We start from the raw sequence: 16,757 nt of genomic DNA, 5'->3' as shown, positions 1-16,757 counted from the left end.
TTTTGCAATGGAGGTAGGTAGAAAGTGGGGTCCCCCAGGGATCGGTACTGGGACTAGTGCTCTTTAACTTGTTCATAAACGATCTAGAAATTGGGGTGACCAGCAAAGTGGCCAAATTTGCGGATGACACTAAACTATGTAGGGTAGTGAAATCCACAATGGATTGTGAGGAACTCCAAAAAGATATCTCCAAACTGAGGGACTGGGTGACAAAATGGCAAATGCGGTTCAATGTAAGCAAGTGTAAAGTGATGCACATTGGGGCAAAAAACCCAACTTCACATATACGCTGATGGGATCTGAGCTGTCAGTGACTGACCAGGAGAGAGATCTTGGGGTTGTGGTGGAAAGCTCATTGAAAGTGTCCTCTCAGTGCACTGCAGCTGTGAAAAAAGCTAATTCCATACTAGGAATAATTAGGAAGGGGAATGAAAACAAAAATGCTAATATTATAATGCCTTTATACAAATCTATGGTGCAGCCATATCTGGAGTACTGCGTATAGCTTTGGTCACCATATCTTAGAAGGATATTGTAGAACTGGGGAAGGTGCAGAAGAGGGCAACCAAAATGATCAGGGGACTGGAGCACCTTCCTTGTGAGGCTAGGCTACAGCATTTGGGGCTCTTTACTTTGGAAAAGAGGCAACTAAGGGGAGACATGATTGAAGTATATAAAATTATGCATGGAGTGGAGAGGGTGGTCAGAGAGAATTTTTTCTCCCTGTCTCACAAGTTCCTCTAGAACCACAAGACCTCTAGAACCAGAGGTCACCCCATGAAACTGAAGGCTGGGAAATTTAGGACCGACAAGAGGAACTACTTTTTCCACACAGCTCATAACTAATCTATGAAATTCTTTGCCTTGGGATGTGGTGATGGCCACCAGTTTGGATGGCTTTAAAAGGGGCTTAGACAGATTCATGGAGGACAGGTCTATCAATGACTACTAGTCTGATGGCTGTGAGCCGTCTCCAGCCTCAGAGGCACGATGCCGCTCAATACCAGTTGCAGCGGAGCAACAGCAGGAGGGATGGCATGCACATACCTCTTGCCTGTGGGCTCCCCAGAAGCACCTGGTGGGCCACTGTGTGAAACAGGATGCTGGAGTAGATAGGCCTTGTGCCTGATCCAGCCGGGCTGTTCTTATATGAGTCAGGGTGAAAAAAGGTATTTGCAGCCTCCTAATATATGTGAAAACACATATCAGCTAAATTAGATTCATTGTTTTAATACTGTTGGTGACTTTAATACTTGTTATAGACTATGTCTTCCTGATGCCTTTAACTTGCAGAAATAAAATGACTGACATCTAGACTAATGGGTACACTGAATAACATTTTGCATGCACATTGGGGATGTGTAATTTTAGCCAACACCCCTTTCCCTCTGCACCCTCTATGCCTCCTGAAAATATGTGCCTGAGGTTGCAGAACTGAGGGCTGTAGAAGGAAGCGGGGCAGGAAATCATCAAAATCACTCCTCCCCCATTATGCATCTGAAACTTTATTCAGTGTGCACAGCATTGCACTCTGTCAGCCAGTGTTTCATATATAAAAGACCTAGAGACATAGGAAGCCGCCTTATGCTGAGTCAGGCCATTGGTCCATCTAGCTCATTATTGTCTGCCCAGACTGGCAGTGGCTTCTCCCAAGTTGCAGGCAGGAATCTTTTCCAGCCCTATCTGGAATTGCCAGGGAAGAAACTTGGAACCTTCTGTATGCAGATGCTCTTTCCACAGTGGCCCCATCTTCTAAGGCTTCTTCTAGGGCTGCTCACATGTAGTCTCCCATTCAAATGTAAAATAGGTCAGATCCTGCTTAGCAAAGGGAACTATTCATATTCAGTACCACAAGTCCAGTTCTCCATAACTGGCCGACAGGATTAAAATGCAAATACTAAGAAGAATATCACAACACATGAAGAGGAACAATCCACATACTTTCAACCATAAGGAAAAACATTTGAGACAGATTAATATATCCAATGATCCAATCAATCCTAATGATAATTCTCCTGGTGCTATAGTAATCTCTAGAAAATCTGCCAAAGAAAAGTAAACATAAAACACCAGGGGGTGGGAAATGCAAGATTAGGAAAGTGGCTGTTCTGAAGGTTTTAGTGAATCTCTAGAAAAGTCACAATGATTAAAACACTACAGAAATGTCAGTTGGTTTATAGCACTGAGCTAATTTACTCCACAGTTATGCTTGATGGCTTTTCTTATAAGCCCAAGTCACAGCACTAATTTGCAAGCAGCTCCTGATCAAGGTACAGCAGTACCAAAAGTGCAGTGACCTCCCACTATACAAAGTTATATGAATGGGATGTGATCAGGGTTGCCACATTTGTTGGAGAGAATTCCTGGACTCATCCATCAAAAGGGGCAGGGGTGCAAATTTTAAAACCCTGCTCTTTTGACAGGAATTGGACTGCTCAACAGTGGAGCTTGACAATTGCTTAATGCCTTTTCTCTCTATTGTTCTTTGCACCAGGGAGGGTTAGGAGCATTTCACATCAATAAACTCTTGTTCTAGAGATGATCCAGAAAGAAGAGAAAGGGGTTTATGGAGCTATATATAAAAAACCAACCTACTGGTGCCAGAGGAAGGGTAAGAATATGGGGCTTTAAAACACTGACCTGTAGCTAAAATGCCAGTAGAGCAGCCCCAGAAAAATGGGTAAAATGTCTTCCCACTTGCATTCCTGGACATTTCTTATCCAGGCTGACTTTTTCCTACATCTTGGACAGGACATCCAATTCCTGGACAAGTGGCAACCTTAGATATGATCCTATTCTGAAATGGCGAAATGGGTGTATCATCTTGCAAAGGGGGTTCTCTGGGTTACCCATGAAGAGACATATGTCCAGCAACGGCGTTGAAAATATGAAAGCCTACCAGTGATAATGACATTTCTTGTTGCCAATATTTTATCTCAAGTTGGACTTTCACTCTCTTGCTTGAAGGCACCAGTGTAACAGGAAAAGCTGCCAATACTAGGATATTGATAATAAAGAATAAAGCCATTGAGTCATACCTTCTACCACCACCACAAGCTTTGAGAGGCTTCAATAATATTGCTTCCCTTTAGAAAGCTAATGATTGCCAAAAGTGCTAAAGAAAGTCTGAAAATTCTCAACAACGGAGACATTAATACTGACAGGTACCTGTCAGTCTGCATTTGCCCATACGAATCTGCCAGGGCCCTCCGATCATCATCTCAGGCCCTGCTCATGAACTCGCCACTAACAGATATTGGGTTGGCCAAGACTAGAGACAGGGCCTTTTTGGTTGTGACCCCTCAGCTTTGGAACGCCCTCCCTGAAGAGCTTCGCCATGCTCCCTCCCTCAGTGTTTTCAAAAAACTTCTTAACACACACCTTTTAAAGGAGGCTTTTAAATATCATTATTATTTTGTTATAGCTGGTAGGTTCTTTAGCTTTTTATAATGTTCAGTTTTAATTTGAAGCTAATGATTTTTTTTAGACTGACTTAAAAAGAATTAATTTTATTACTTGAATCTGTGTCTATCTTATTGCTGTATGCCGCTCCAAGCAGTATTGCACTGGAGGGGCAAGGTATAAATAAATAAATAAATAAATAAATAAATACCACTATGTCAAATATCAGCGAATCTACTGCATTTGTGACTGCATGCTAGGGAAACAAATTAAGATATGACAGAAATCTTAAGAGAGAAGTGCATCAAGCTCCAAAATGGAAACTTAGTATTTCCAACTTCTCTCGTCTTTCAGAAGGAAATGAAAACATATTAAATCATACTTTCGGAAAGCAGCATCGACTCAGGATTTTCCTGATATGGGACCCTTGGGTGTGGGAAGAGTGCAAAATCCATCATTCCTATTTTGGCACCACTGAAGAATGAACAGCATCCAATGAGGTTTTGAAGATGATGTGCTGTAATTATGCAGCTGTGTCTGACCAGATGTCAAGTGTATGTTACCCTACACTGATTTTTGCAGCTGTTCCAGAATAATTTTCAGAAATTGTGCTATTAGTGATGAAAATGAAGACAAGAAATGTACTTACAGTGCATAGATTGATCCTTATATTTAGCAGGGGGAGAGCAACTGGCCCTATCCAACCCCAGCACAGCATTCCTCCAGTGGCTGTTGCTGGTATTGATCTTAGTTTTCTTTTTAGATTGTGAGCCCTTTGGGGACCATCTTATTTATGTATTTTTTATTTTTCTATGTAAACCACTTTGAGCACTTTGGTTGAAAATCGGTATATAAATATTCATTGTTGTAGTAGTCGATTTGTAGATTCATTTTTGCACCAATTCCTTCAACATGTTGGCAATTGCTTCTTTAACCACAAGTGTGAAACCATTGTTTCTTGTTTCTCAGTAACTGCCTTACTGACTGCTTTGTATCACCAGTTATGGGTGTTTGTTAACATCGGCATACTTTTCAATGTGCAATTAAATGCTATTTTATGCTTGCTAAAGCATGACTCCGTACAGTGGTGGCCACTGACTCTTAGGACTGGGGGCGGAGGGGAGGGAGCCAGGGGTAACCATAGGCAGGACTAATAGTAGGCCTACGTTAAAAAGAAGTGAAAGGGTTATCTCCAGCCCATAGTTTTCTCCAATCTGTAAAGTTGTTTCCACGTCTCAACCAAAATCTGCATCATTCAAACTAGCACTTGGCAGCTGTCTATTTGGTGCTAAATCTACCCCTTGATTAGCTGTGAGTAAAGGAATCATGGCGCTAGACTGGTTAATTGTAGGTGTCAGTGTGAAAAATAGCAATGCCCCTCACCCTCTCTCTCTCGTCCCCATCCTTCTTCCCCTCAGTAGCTCCATTGCTGCTTCTACTGGCTGCAGTTCTAGGCAAAATTTTCTTGAGGGGGATCCTTTATCAGATTTGAAAATTAAGCCACATAAAATCACCAACCTGTCCAAACAATTTATGCAGAGAACCTCTTTTTTCAATATGACTACCACTCACCAAAAAAAAGGGAGGGAGGAAAAAGCAGGGGGGGGGGGAGGAACACAAAATGAGCCCCTGGTGGCGCAGTGGTAAAACTGCCGCCCTGTAACCAGAAGGTTACAAGTTCGATCCTGACCAAGGGGCTCAAGGTTGACTCAGCCTTCCATCCTTCCGAGGTCGGTAAAATGAGTACCCAGAATGTTGGGGGGCAATATGCTAAATCATTGTAAACCGCTTAGAGAGCTCCGGCTATAGAGCGGTATATAAATGTAAGTGCTATTGCTATTGCTAAAATAACCAACACACAAAACCTGGCATAAGACTACAGAGTGGTGGAGCTACTTGACTTTTTTTGACTGACCTGGTTTCCAAGCTGTGCCTGTTGGTTGCCCATGAAGAGAAGGCAATGATCTAAAATTCTTTAAAAAGAAACATTCCTGCATTAAAAGTTTGGAGTCTTTCAATTAGTAATTTCAGTTGAAATGCCTTTTTTTATTTGGAAGCCATAATTCTCCAGTGATGAATATGGATACAGCATGGAGTTCTCCAAGTGTAGGTTAGTTTTCAACTGTTTTAAGCAGGTTGATGGTGTTTCCCTAGTATATGTGGGCTTTCCAATTCCCTCTTCCAGCAGCAGTTCCCTGCCCCCTCTCCGGTCAAGGGGCCCTCTGGAGTGGCATCCTATGAGGCAGAAGGATGGGCTGCTGATGGAATGAAAGAGTGTCCCTTCATCCAAGTATGCATAGAAGCATTTCCCTCTGGAACAGGAGGTGGTTTGCATCCTGGTTTTCAGACAGCAGTTTCACACAAGCAGTATGCAGTTTCACTCCAGCAAAAGAAGCGGAGTCTTAGATTATTATTATTTTTTTTAAACAAAGGTTACAAAATTGAATTTTTATTGTATCACACAAGATGCACTTATAAAATTCATACAGAACATCTTAACAGGGGAAAAAAATCATTCCAAGCTTCCTTTGAGCAACAGTTAAATAAAAATTAAATTACTACAAATTCACAAATACTCTGAATTAAAATTTAAATGAGTCAAGTTCATCAAAATAAAACATTTGAAATAAACATTTTTGTAGATTTCTGACCCAGTTTAAAGTTCCTACCTCCATGTCATTTCTCACTTTGGCCAGTTCTCCAAGCTGAGGGAGAAAAGAGGCTGATACATAGGTTTTTTTTTTAAAAGGCCCCATCTGAACACAGTGTGTTCACTGTGAAGCCACCACTTCAACATACCAGCCTAAATAGTATCACTTTTTGAAGCCTGCTCATCTGTATATAATCTGTACACTAATTTCCTCTCATTAATAGTTCTGTAACTTTGGGAGAATACACATGTATTTTAATATTCTTAAATATTTGCTTGGCCACTCTAATACATTGGCAAAGATCTGCAAATAATTCAGCACAAGAAAGTTCATGTTGAAAACAAAGGTGTTAAATATTGCAATAAGTGTTCATTAGGCAATGTTGACAGATCGCAAGTCAGCACACTGTAGTATATAGTACATACAGCATGCTCTCTAGTGCTGACTGCAAATGTCAGTTCTTGATTCGGCTTTTCTAGACCACCTCTTTGCCATTTCCCCCAAGCCCTGTGCGCCCCAAGCAAAACTGCTTTGTACTTCAAAACCCAAGCACTTCATAAAGATACATTCATTCTACTCAAAGCCCATTTCAAGTCCACCACCTATTTCTGCCTCTCTGTTTTGTTTCATTTACCCCAGTGCAAGGTCTCACAGCTACAACTAAAACATCTGCAAGAGCCAAGTGTGACACCTCAACATGATTTTGCCCTTTCTCCCCAAAGCTTGCATGTTTTCACATTTATAAACGGATGCTTTTCATGTTTAAAATACAGTGCAAATTGAACAGAAAAAAAGCTCTATTTGCCCAGTTACCAGGCACATTCCACTGTTCCATTTTTGTGATCAGTTACTGGTCACTAGCTTAATTAACATTTAGACAAAAATATTATGCAGTAAAACTTTCATTTAAGGATGATTTATTTGGATTAGTTGAGAATCTTGAACAATTTTCCAGCGGCAAGGATATCTTGATTATTTATTCTACTGAAAGTCTGAAAAAAGCTTTTGGCAGGTGAAGAGTTTTAAATCTTTCTGCAGCTGCTCATGAAAGCAAGTGGAAACAGATGCTTCTTGTTAAAGATGCAAACACATTTCCAAAGTTATCTTTCTAATGAAGGGACCTTGACGAAAAGTGGTATGTTCTGGAAGCACGGATTCATAGAGCAAAAATGGATTTAAATATTTTTTCACACGTTATTTCCAGGAAAGCGGTGCTGTATCTCTGCCAAGCGGTAGCTCTCTCAAAACTCATCACATCTTCCAAAAGATCCAAGTTAAAGATTTGAAGCTTGACCAGTTATCAAGCCAAGTTATTCATTGTAATAGGTTTGCTGTTAATAATTTAAGTTTTTAAATAAATATTTAAGTGCCTGTTTGGCAACTGTCCATCCTGGTAGCACTTGCTGTCCAAACAGCTCAGTATCCTAAGCACATCTATTTACAAAAGTTTAGTCAATTCTGTTTCCACAAATTGTAAACCTGTCTATCTCCAACAAATCTTTCTTTGCAGATCTGTGTTTTAAATCTGAATTGTCCTCGGTAATATCTTTCTCGTCTCCATCAGGAGTTGTCAGGAATTGATCTGAGTTGCTTGTCACAAGTTGAGGTGCTGCATTTTCCTTCTGGTGCATAGGCTGACTTGTCACCGAAGCAGACAGATTCTCATCTGTAGACATTCCTGTGTGGAAAACAGAAATTAGGGCTTTAAGGAGGTGTGATGGTTGGCAGCACTAATGAGACTAGGGCAAAGAGAGGCGTGTTATCTGGTGGGCCACTATGTGAAACAGGATGCTGGACTACATGGGCCTTGGGCCTGATCCAACAGGGCTGTTCTTATGTTCTTAGCAGCTCCAGTCCTGTCAATCACCTTTTAAAGCCCAAGGAACCACCCTCCAGGTGGGATTCCTAAGGGAGAGGCTTTACAATTGAGCAGAGAGTGGCAGTTAAACTGACTTTCCGTAATCTCAGAGTGTTAGATAGGGCTTAGAGAAGCCAGGAGAGAGGGGCGGACAGGGCTAGAGAGGGGATCTAGAGAGACAGGGTCTGTTCTGGGACTGGTGGGGTTCCAGGGAGGGACAGGGTAGGACAGGATCTGTATCTACAGGTGATCTGGCTGTGGCTACCTCAGTCAGATTGTTATCTATCTGTCCATGTACACTGTGAAATACATATTTCTTGGTAACAGCGGGCCACAAAAGCATAAGGTTTTGGATACAGACCCCCCTCACTAGAAGTTTCCCAGGCTGACGAGTAGGATGCCATTTGCCACAGGGGGAAAGACACAGACACAGACCATTTGGCATGATGTTTATTACATAAATATGTCTTGTAAGCGAGCTGAAGGGTTTGCAAGTTAAAATATGTTCAGGATTGCTAGAGACATGTATGAGTGCATGAAAGCTAAACAAGCAGAGAAGCACAGTGGCTCATATGGACACAACTGAAAAAGTATGATGGTGAGCTGTCAGTTTTGATTAAATCTCTCCACAAAAGCCAGCATCCACATTAATGCAGCACTGGTGCTACAGGGAAGGGGTAATTATTGTTACTAATCTTCTCTTCCCCCTGAAGCCCATTGTACCTCCAGAAAATATGTCCCTGGGGGTTGCGCAGAGGGAAGGAGAGACTGATGAAAATTGCTCTTCCCCTGTAATGCCAGCACAGCATTAGTCTGGATGTGGACTAGGAGCACCTGATGTCTGTAGCATTACTGAAACTTACATAGACTCAGCCTTTGGAGCAGTGACATTCTCAGCATGGCTTTTAAAAACACTGCCTCCCAGCTCTTGCACAGATGGGAACTGTAGTTTCATTCTGGCTTTCAAACCAGGATGTGAAACCACAGTTTGAAGTTGGCTTCATAGTTTGGTTTGTATGCCACACTCCTCAGTGGCACAAGAAGTCAGGATGTTTGGTGGCATATAAGGAAAGGGGGGGGGGAGGAAGAAGTATGGGGGTTTGGTTCACTTTCTCAATCAATAAGCCATGGTTTTATTGACTGTGCGAACTGGGTCAATCTCATAACAGTGTAATCATTTATAGTTGCTACAGGATGTTGCCACGTTCCATATTTTCAGTGGTTGTTGGGAGGAGTGTGAAGACTTATGATCATGGTCCCTATTCATGTGATGAGCACTCTTACGCAATTGTTCCCATTGGGATGGGAATAATTCATCACAAGAAGCCACTTTCAGAACCTTCCCAGTGCAATGATAACATGTGTTCCAACTCTTAACAAGTCAACTATGTGATACAGCTGCTCATCAAACTGGAAAAATAATTCTATCTGATTTTAGAACGCTCTTAGCAGCATTAACTGCATTGTATTGTTTTCAATGCAAAACTGCTAATATTGGCATCGTTCAATAACAATATTATCTGTATTCTATCAGATTGTACTGAACTGCATCAGAGGACTGGATGACTATTTTCATGCTTTTCTCAGTTTTTTATGTCCCAAAATCTTTGAATCTAGTGATGCGCCATAGATGGAAAACACTGGAGGGCAGAAGAAGAGCAGTTATGTGATCAACATCTCTAGCTGCACACTGTTTAATGCCTCCACAGGCTTGCAGCTGCTCAAAGCATGCCCTGCTTTGAGCAGCAACTGGTTCATCTGCATCTCTGTTCCCTTCCAATCACAGTGCTTGCGGGGAGGGATGTAGAAATAGTATATTGAACTCTCAGTTTAAATCCTCCCTTGTGTTAATGACTCTTTGGAATAATGCTTGAGGTGCTTTTTTGCAAGACAGGGCGTGGGTGGGTGGGTGGAATCCTTATGATCTGCTCGAGTCTGAGTGCTTGCAAATTTTGATTTTAAATCCCAGGCTACCTGATTCTAGTTTTATTTTCTGCTCATTGTTTCAGTTGAGATCCATAGTTCCAATTTTGTCCCATGCCTATTCTACCCAATCCCCTCCCCCACACCCTTTGATTCTTGCAGTCCCTCCCTATCCCCTCCCTTTTAAAAAGGGGGGTGGGGGAAGAAAAATTGTTAGTTGTGGGTCTGACTGTCTTGTCTGTGTATTTGTGGCTGTGATACTCTGTACGTTCTGCATATATAGTAACACACTTCTCTTAGGCTGCCTGTCTGCTCTTACTCTACAGTCATACAAGCAAGGTCCATACATTCTGCAAACCCTCCCACCCACCCCCATTCCAATTTGTGGTCCCATCTCAGTTTGGTTTAATTTGTGGAGAATAATTCTTTCAATAGCTATGAAGCTATGACAGCAAAAGGGAGCCTTCAGAATCAGAGGCTGGGGACAAACAGCTGGCTGCCCAGAAAGATTCAGCAGGTCGCTGATGGAAACACTACACTGTTTTATATAGATCCTTAATGTTGTTTACAAGTCATTCAAGCTGCTCAGTCCCTTGGTAAGCCTTGCCCCAAACTTCAGGTTATTTCTCGAGTTCTCCTGGGGAGTTGTATTGTGAAGACTTTGGACTTGCGCAAATGGCATATAATGTAACCTGAGCAAAATGAGAAGATGCCTTCTGTCAGGCTGACTAGTTTTAGATCTGCTTTCTGCCCTAGTGATTGGAGCTTCTCAGGACAAAGAATCACTGCAGGATAGCTACAGTGGAATTCAGTGGAAGGAAAAAGGTTCTCCTCACCTTGAGGTGACTTGTATTTGCTTTGAGGTTTCCCAAGAGGTTTGCCAGGGGTGCTGGCAGGAGGTGGGTTGAACAATTTCTCTTCCATGTCTGCTTCTTTGACATACTGGCATGACTTTCCCAAAAGCACAATGCTGTTAAGGACTTTGAGCGATATTAATCTGAAAGCAACAAGTATTCATGACTGAATTCCATTTCCTGAACAGTGGTGGCTTTGTTAGATTCCTCTAGGTTAGAAAATATAGTTCAAGAGGCCCATTTGTAAGGCAAACATAACTTCTGTGGGTAATAGATATCATTGACTGTCTTACTCTTAAAACAATGACTAAAGGGTCACGGTCAAACTACCAGGTGTCTTAACACTGTATTAGGTATTTCAGCAATTAAACACAACTGGAGTGGGAGGGGTGGCAGTCAGGTCACCAAACATTTTCTACTAATGCACTTCAAATTAAGAGCAATAAGAGTTAGTTACACGGGCACCAGTCCAGCTAAAGCCAACTACACACATTTCCTCATAAGTATACTTCCCTGAATTCAAAAGTAATTTACTCCCAAGTATGCAAAGGATTGCAGTTTAGTCACAACGACCTTAAGCAGGATCAGGTGAATGAGCTTTAGTTACGTATAAGGTTATAGCTTTGTGTGTGAGTTCTGTAAGTAAGATGGTTCAAAGTGAACCTTCCTTATTAAGCAAAATCTGATGATAAAGTTTTGGAAAAGATCTGTACTGAAATGAACCAACATTTCTATACATCTGGGCACTTAATTTTGCCTGTGCAGTTTCTAATTACACAGTCTTTGAAAACGAAGTGCAGAAGTAAATATTGCTTCATTTAAATGTACTGGGGGAGGTACTGATCTTTTATCCAAGATAAGTAGAAAACAAAGCCCATTGCCCAAGGTATGCAGACTTCTTCCTAATATTACAAATGATTCTTTGTGCCATAACATTTAAACAAGCCCTTTATGTTTACTAAGGATGTCAAAGACATTGACTATTGTCCTGTTTGCTAAGACCTTTTAGTACCAAAAAGAAGCTGGGGTTGAGAACCCAACTGAAGTGAGAGGAGGACTCTGTGCTGGCTATCAGGCTACCACCTGAACAGTCATTAAGATGCGTTGTGTAGATGGCTATTGCCACCTTCTTGTACAGGCATAATGACTAAACAGGAACAAACTGTAAACATCTTAACTTTATTCATCTATATTGATTTTTAAGTTAGATTTTCAAAGTTTCTTACATGAAGATATACTTTCCCACAAATATCTGGTTTGTACTTACCCACAATAGAATAGGATAACGCAGGCATAAGCCAAGACTCCTTGCACTTTTACTGAACTTGTGACAACTCTTATGAGCTAGAGGGGAGGAAAAGGTTGAATAAGTGCATGCAAGTTAATTATTAAGAAAATTTACAAAAGAGAGGAACAACTACTTTGTGCAATAGAAATGGAGATATTTGCTGATGATAATTTCTGATAATTAGCTACATGTAGGAACATATAAAGTAAAGTATTGTTCTCAGCAAGCCTTGCACTATCAATTGCGGTATATAGACTGTTCGGCGAGTTATGATTCTAGTAATATGACATTACTCTCTCAACCATGGTTAAGTATAAGTCATTATATTGAACGTTCTCACCTCCCAGCCCCTTACCCTTCCTACACAAATTCCCTCTGCTGGTTAACACTATCCAGAGTTGTGAACAGCAGCCTGTGAAGCTATTTAGCAAATCCTGGTTAACTGGCAATGCTGGCTAGCATTAACCATGGTTATGGCAAAACAGGGGAAGGGAGAAGGCAATCTCCTGATGCACTTACAATTGCCTATCCATAGTTAAGAAACTGAGATTGTTACATCTACACTGACCTGCAGTGTGGTAACTCATGTGGTTACTGAAAAAACAAAAGATAGCTACCTCATTCATTGAGTCATTGATTCATATTTCCATCACTTTTAGGACTATAACATAATCTAACGAGTGAGTCAGTATAGCCTTTCTTTATTGGAAGAAAATACTTCCAGTATTACTAGTCAGAAAAATACTAGTCGGCGGTGGGGGAACAGGACACAAAAACCTGTCTTCACATCTATGAGTTTGTGCATGGTCAACAATTCTGATTTCCTACCTCCTTCCCCAAGCACAGCTTTTTTTAAATTACGGAGGAATTTTAAAGCAGCTTGTCATGGGTTTGGGGGAAGGCAGCTGCTGTTTAGATAAAAAGGTTACATCTCTCCAAGGGCCATGGTATCAGTGTTTTCTTTAAGAACAACGAATAGTATGGACCTCAGCTTTCAGTTGTTTCAGTTTAAAGCTTATGGTATGATCCAGTTTCTTTAAACATACATGACCTCAAAAGTCTATAGAAATATTGATTTTTTTAACATTAAAAAACTTAGCTGAAATAAAAGTATATGTCATTTTTACCCCAATTTCATCCAAAGAACATGAATAGATCATATGATTCATGTCTATACACATTAACTTTCTTCTTTAAAGATAGCAACATTACTACTAGGTATTAAATATATTTTCTGAATCACAAAGGTTCAGAAAAATATTTACTATTTTGTCCCTTGGTTAAAAGTTTACCAATTACTAAAGGGGCTTTGTAATGCGACAAGTACATGACTTACTAAAACAGCCAACGGGAGAGGAATAAAACCCATTCTCCTGGAAACAGAATCGCTGTAATCTGTGTATGCCTGGGGAAAAATAACTGAATTTTAAAATAAAGAAGCAAAATATAAAAGGAATAGAACAAGTTCTATAGGGACTGGTCACACGTATCAACAATGTCTAAGGTATCAAACTGGGAAAGAACAAAAGCTCAGTTTAAATTGGTGATATTGGACTCCCAAACAGGCAAACATATGTTTGTGTGTGAATTCAATTAAATTTAATACAATTTAAATTTACTGAGCTATAAAGGAAGGTCAAGTAATTTGATACTGTACCAGCTAACTGCCAAGACATTTAATGGCATACTACTTCTAATCTAACAAAGGGGCTCCAACTTCATAAAAATAAAAGAAAACATGAAATGCAACAGCCACACTCTTTACGTGTCTGCAATACACTCTTTCCCTTCTATTTTAGTTTTAATTATTCATCTATTGCTGTTCTTAATTTAGACAGAATGCACAAAAATTTCCACGTGGTTACTGAAAAGTCTTAAAAACAAAGACAGCTACCTCATACATTCCCTTTGAATCCTGTATATTTCTATCAGGATCAGAAGTGGCATGCTCCTGAACACCAGGTGCTGGGGAACCCAATGGGAGGGGCTGCTTGTGGGATTTGCCGATGCATCTGGCTTGCCACTGCATGAGGGAGAATGATGGACTGGATGGGCGTTTGACCTGGTCCCACGGGGCCTTTATTGCTTTCAAATGAGTCACCACCAATATCCACACAATTTGTCATTCAAGTCACAGCTCAGAGAACTCATTACTATTAACAGGTAACTTATTTCCCTCACCCATGAAGGAAAACCAGGAAGCCCTGCTTCAAATCTCCCTTCTGCCATGAACTTGCTATGTAGCCTTACACCATTTGCTATTTCTCAGTCACAGCAGTGCCCCCAAATATCCATAGAAGTTTAAAGAATGACTGGGAGAGTGTATATGAAACACCTGGAACACTCTAAAGCAGTGTTTCTCAATGTTTTTGGAGTCATGGACCAGTACATTATTCACACTCAGTTTCCTGGACCTGAAGTTAGTAAGGGGGTCACCCCCCCTCACCCCCAACTCCACCCCCAGGCACTCCCAAAAAAACAATTTCAGGCAGCTCTCTGGAGCTCATTTCCAGGCAGCCCTTGCTGCTGGATAATGTTCATTTTGAGGAAGTGAAATGAACGTTATCCAGCAGCAAGGGCTGCCTGGAAATAAATTCCGAAGAGCTCCTACCAGCCCAAAATTGTTTTTTGGGGAGCGATTTTTATTTGTGATGCTTCACGGACCAGCACTGGTTCACGGACCTGTGGTTGACAAACACAGCTTGAAAGCAAGATGTAAGACATTAATAGATGCTGTTTTTGCCATAGTACACCTTGTTTCAAAAATATTGCTCGATCCCATTTTTTATTATTATTATTATTATTATTATTATTACTACTACTACTACTACTACTACTACTACTACTACTACTACTACTACTACATTTTATATCCCGCTCTTCCTCCAAGGAGCCCAGAGCGGTGTACTACATACTTAGGTTTCTCCTCACAACATTCAGACAAGAGGAAAGTTTTGTTTCAGTTTTGTCTCTTAAACAACAACAGTTCTCTAATACTTCGTTGTAGAGTGCTTTAGAACGGTCAGAGTGCTTCACACTGATTATCATGATCAGCTTAGCAATTCATTATCACCAGGGAATGAAAGAGAGAAAGAGGGCATGCGATTGCATTTCACTGTGTTCTGAAACAATATCCAACACTACATTATTCACTTTCATAGGGGGTTGGTGTGTTCTTGAATAAACCCATACCAGAAAACTCAAATTCATGCAGAGATGTAGACACAGAAAGCTATGTACTAGGACGCTATGCACCAATTCTAATGCCTCTACAGACATATGGTGTAAAAGCAATGAGTAAAAGCAAAGGGTTTCTGTAACTGAGAGGACTGGCAGAAGCAGCAGTGTCTCCCAGCAACCCCTCCCCGCTCAGTTACTAATATGATAGGTGAGATTGCTGCAATATTGCAAATAACTACTTTTAAAAATAGCAAGACAGCAAGGAAAGCAATAGAGATCAAACTTCTTTTAATGTAAAATTAAACCTCAAAATCTCATTACATTTTAATTACTTGCGCAAAATAGTAAAGTAAGTGCTCGAGTGTTAGGAAAAGCTATCGGCTTCCATTTTCCAGAAGAAAAACAAGGGCATAGTCAGTACAAGAAGCAGCCCTTTTTACTTGCCCACTTACATTTTTCTGTCGACTGCTAACAAGATCAAATGCTAGACTGGCTCTGTATTCACTGTAGACCTGGAAACAAAGAAAGGTACATGGGTCTTTTCACTATTATTTATTTATTTGATTTATATACCGCCCTTCCAAAAATGGATCAGTATTACATCAAAATAAAAACAATTAAAATCAAAAATTAAATTGATTAAACCATTAAAATCATTATTAAAACCATTAACATTAAAATCATTTAAAGCCAACATTAAAAATACTAAAACTATAAATGACCGTAATAAACTCTATCTATCTAAAACTATAAATCGAATTAAAAGCCTGGGTGAATAAATGTGTCTCCATTGCCTTTTTAAAAGTTGCCAGAGATGGGGAGCCTCTTATTTCAAGAGGGAGTGCATTCCAAAGTCCAGGGGCAGCAATGGAGAAGGCCCATTCCGGAGTAGCCGCCAAACGAGATTTTAACAGGCAGTGGGGCTCATGGTGAAGAAGATGTTCTCTTAAATACCCAGGGCCTAAACTATTTAGGGTTTTAGAGGTAATAACCAGCACTTTGTATTTTGCCTGGAAATGTATTGGCAGCCAGTGTAGTTCTTCCAACACAGGAATAATATGGTCTCTCCTAGATGACCCAGAGACCAACCTGGCCGCTGCATTTGGGACCAACTGCAGTTCCCGGACTACGTACAAAGGCAGACTCACATAGAACACATTGCAATAATCCAGCCTAGAGGTTACCAGCATATGTACCACCATTTTGAGGCCATTCATCTCAAGAAACAGATGCAGCTGGCATATCAGCCGAAGCTGATAAAAAGCACCTCTGGCCACTGCCTCAACCTGGGACACCAGGGAGAAGTTCAGATCCAGAAGCACCCCTAGACTGCATACCTGTTCCTTCTGGCAGAGTGTGACCCCATGCATAACAGGCAGATCAAAACTGTCCCCCGAGTTCCTAATCATCAAAGTTTATAGCAGCAATAGGAATTATTAATATTGCAAATTTTAACTATAAAAATAATTTAAGACTTGCACCCAGGGCTGTCCTTAGGGCATGGCAAGCAGGGCGATCACCCTGGGCTCCGCTCTTTTAACTCCCATTAGAATTAACTGGAAGGGAGCCCTGCACTGGCTGATTTGCCCCAGGCCCCGCAC

The 16,757-nt window shown here is 40.8% G+C and overlaps 1 protein-coding gene across 4 annotated transcripts in view; it reads right to left on the bottom strand.

Annotated features, from left to right (window-relative positions):
- Window positions 1-5,835: 5,835 nt before the first annotated feature.
- Window positions 5,836-16,757, bottom strand: part of TAPT1 (transmembrane anterior posterior transformation 1) — a 95,910-nt gene continuing 84,988 nt past the window's right edge. For all 4 annotated transcript variants that reach the window (XM_053254967.1, XM_053254965.1, XM_053254966.1 and 1 more), the window contains 5 exons: window positions 15,609-15,668; window positions 13,313-13,381; window positions 11,956-12,032; window positions 10,671-10,831; window positions 5,836-7,731 (listed from right to left, as the gene is read on the bottom strand). In XM_053254967.1, the coding sequence (XP_053110942.1) occupies window positions 7,502-7,731; window positions 10,671-10,831; window positions 11,956-12,032; window positions 13,313-13,381; window positions 15,609-15,668 (597 nt within the window). In that variant the 3' untranslated portion in view covers window positions 5,836-7,501. The remainder of the gene's footprint in view (window positions 7,732-10,670; window positions 10,832-11,955; window positions 12,033-13,312; window positions 13,382-15,608; window positions 15,669-16,757) is intronic.

The sequence above is a fragment of the Hemicordylus capensis genome, chromosome 5 (genome assembly GCF_027244095.1).
Source record: "Hemicordylus capensis ecotype Gifberg chromosome 5, rHemCap1.1.pri, whole genome shotgun sequence".
NCBI lineage: Eukaryota > Metazoa > Chordata > Lepidosauria > Squamata > Cordylidae > Hemicordylus > Hemicordylus capensis.
This window is presented reverse-complemented; position numbering and strand designations above follow the sequence as displayed.